Source organism: Propithecus coquereli, unplaced genomic scaffold (genome assembly GCF_000956105.1).
Source record: "Propithecus coquereli isolate 6110/MARCELLA unplaced genomic scaffold, Pcoq_1.0 Scaffold451, whole genome shotgun sequence".
Classification (NCBI taxonomy): Eukaryota; Metazoa; Chordata; class Mammalia; order Primates; family Indriidae; genus Propithecus; species Propithecus coquereli.
Window position 1 is genome coordinate 871,036 of NW_012150297.1, and position 3,489 is coordinate 874,524.

At 35.8% G+C, this 3,489-nt stretch overlaps 1 protein-coding gene across 1 annotated transcript in view; it reads left to right on the top strand.

Annotated features, from left to right (window-relative positions):
• Positions 1–3,489, top strand: part of HMBOX1 (homeobox containing 1) — a 175,800-nt gene that overhangs the window by 113,842 nt on the left and 58,469 nt on the right. The window contains exon 6 of the mRNA XM_012654926.1: positions 896–947. Within this exon, the coding sequence (XP_012510380.1) occupies positions 896–947 (52 nt within the window). The remainder of the gene's footprint in view (positions 1–895; positions 948–3,489) is intronic.

Below are 3,489 nucleotides of genomic sequence, written 5' to 3' on the forward strand. Positions count from 1 at the left end.
AGTATTTAATCAGTATTTTTTAAGTTATTGAGATTTCTTTCTCTTTTTCTTTGCCTTTCCTTTCTTTCTTGTTGATTGATTCAAATTCAATCTGCATTTTACACTTAAAGCACGTATTTTCTATGAGCCACGTTTCAACGGTTCAATAGCCACATGTGGGTATAGGCTACCATATGGGATGGCACAGTTTTACAACATAGTTAAAGCAACACTTCAAACTCAGTGCTAAGCAGTCTTCCCAAAAGACAGCACTTCTCCCATGGTTCACAGCAGAACAAACAAAATGGAGACAGACAAAAACTGGGCACTTGGTCTGCTTACTAGAGCAGCTTAGGCTGATAGCAAGGGTTCAGCTAGGTAAACATGGAACTGCACCCAGGAGTTTCGTAAATATGGTCACATTCCAGACAAGCCACTGAGACCACCAGGGATTACCACCAGAGGGACTACCAGAGGAATCGTCGGTGTGTTCCATCATGTATAGGGCAGAACAGTGAAGAATTTGTAGAACAAGAACTAGTCAACTATGTCAGGTAATCAACTTCCGTAAGAGATGGGATTTTTGTTTCTTGGGTGTGGCACTTAGACCAGAACTGACATACAATCTGATCACAACTGGTGAGGCTCAATTCCCAGAGTGGAGTTTCTAGGCTGGGCTCCGATCTCAGGCGGGGACTAGGATACCAGGAAAATTAATTCGCTAGAAACAGGAAGGCAGACTAAGGTGCAGCTCTCAGGCCACGGCAGCATTGGTACAGCTGATCTGATAGCACTGCCGATTGCGGAAAACTACTGCAGGAGTCCAGTTTTAACACCGGACTAGTACTCTGCTCTGAAGCTGTCTTTTTAACAAATTACTGTTTATTCTTGTTTTTAATCTTATTTCCTATTTCAGTTTATCCTGGAACCAGAGCTAGGCTCACCCATTATCAGGAAATTGGAGGAAGGTGGAACTAGGGAATTGACAGCATTCATCCAGCTGATGATTAGGAGCTGATTTCTTTATGGAGAAGGTGCCTCCTTTCAAGATGTGCCTCTTAATAATGTGCATCTGCTTTTCAGTGAGGTTGCATTACTATTATTATACCCTTTTAGAGGATTTTTCTATTTTTTGTTTAAAAATCAAATTCTTACTTGTTCCTTCAGTCAAGTTTTCTGTAAGACACAATTTAAAGGTAGCTAAAGTTAAGAGGGTAAGTACATAACTGTCAATTGGTATTAATAGTTTTTGTTGCATTAACAAAAATTGGATATTGGCATTTGAAATTTAAGTTTTTCTTTGCATTTTCATCTTTATTATAAGAGCTAATATGGCATAGAATTCTTTCTAGATAAATGCAGTTTTATTTTGTTGACTTTAAAATAACCTTTGATTTTAGCTAAAGAATAGCATTGTTTCTTTTTATTCTGTGGACACTTAGGAGCTGCTATTATGTTTGGATAAAGTGAACTATGTTAGCATCTGTGAATAGTTTATCTGCTCTCTAGTCAATAATTGCTCATAGGACATCCCATTCTTCTTTGAAAGTCATTACGGAGCTGATTAGAATCCAACTAAGTGTCCCTTAGTTGAGAACTGGTTAAATAAATTATAGCATTTCTGTACAATAGAATACTATAGAGCTATATAACTATTTTTAAAGGCAGCTTTATGTTAAATTAATATGGGGTGATATGGAATTCATAAAAAAGTAAGGCACAAAAGTATATATGGTATGTTACTAATTATAAAGGGAACACACATGCACAAGTATATGCTTGCATAAGCATGGAGGATCTATGGAAGGCCGTATTAGGGACTGGTAAGAACAGCTCTGTGGAGGGGAACTAAGTGGGAGTATGGGCCTAGGGAGTTGACTGTATAACCTGTGTCTTTCTAAATTTTGTACTATATACTTATGTATTTGAAAAATACATATAAAATGTAATGGAAGGAAGGAAGGAAGTAGAGGGGGAGGGAGAGAGACCCCCCCCCCCAAATTAATCTGCCTTGTTAATAGCTTTCAAGATTTTTTTTTAAATGAAGAATCTAGATCATATGGTCAAGACCTGAGAGGTAGTTAGGTAGAAAATAAGATGTCGGAGATTTTTATTAACAGATAACTACTGTATTTCATAATTTTTTTTATGTCCAGGATGGGTCATTAAGGGAAATGTAAATAGTGTCATCTTTTTACATATATTCTGAGAAAAAAATGCAAAATTAAGGAATAGCACAAAATGAAAAACTGCTTTTTCTTTTCTGTAAATTTATGTATTTAGAAAACGAACAAAAAATGGTTGTATATTCTATGCCTCTATTCTTGGACCTCAGAGCATTTCTCCTTGTGTACCTTGAGTGAAGTTCTCTTTTTCAACCATTTCAGTCTAGATCCATTTGGATATGGTTCTGTGGGTTGTTTTCTTTTTTTTTAAGTTTCTCTTTAAGTGGACTCAGCAAGAAAAATAACAGAATGGATTTTTAGGTTATTTTTACTGATAATCCAGTAGATAACAGTGTAGTTCTCTGATAGACCCAACATCAGAATTTCCCAGCATAACCCAAAGCCTGCCAAGGCATATAAATAGAATAGGCTGATGGAAACTAATCACACATACATTTTACCTTGTTTCTTATGAAAACATTTACAAGAAAATGCCTATTTTTCAAAAGAGGTAAGTGCTAAATTCAGCATGGTTGACAGCAAAAGCCCCTTTATTTAATCAAATTAAGCTCAACAATCTTTTCCCTTGTCTAATTTAAACATTACTATAGCAGACAGGTGTTCTGGGTTCTTCTTGGCCCATGGCACTGATTCTGCATACTTTTAAATTAAACAATTAAAGGAAGCTTGCCAAGAGGCTTATGCAGCAAGCACATGAAGTAAATACGTTCAGAAGACATGCCTGCTCCTTCACTTGCAGAGTGTCAAAGCCCTGGGAAACATCTGTGAAATGGGAGAAGATGAGAATATTACTTTTGGAGAAGGTAGTTTAGTAATTTTGTGCTTCTAGTCATTCTTTTAGTAGCTAATTGATAAACGTTCACCCAGATCTAATCCTGATAAGCAGGAATATTACCAGATATACAAAGAGAACATTCATCAAAATTTTTAAATCTATTAGCAAATTATGAAAAAGTTTTTTGGTTTGTTTCTAATGGGTTTAGATTTGCTAGGTGAAGTTGCAAAGATTTGTTTTAATAGGAGCCCAGATACAATGTGGGAAAAAATGTTTCCCTAAAGAAATAGGGAACACAGTTTTCCTGTAAGGACCTTTAGCCAACCAGAATGCCTGTATTTTACTTCAGTGGAGTTTAAAGCCATTTATACGTTGTTCCTGCATTTTAGTATCTTTGTATTTTTCAGTTAGAGTCAATAATTTTAAACTCATTCTTTGCTCTGCATCCATTTCAACCAAAGCAAAATGAACTTAGGTTTCTAGAACAAATCTGTATTTATTAGACTGTTTCCAGAGTGTTTCTTGGGCTATTTTTTTTTTTTTTTTTTT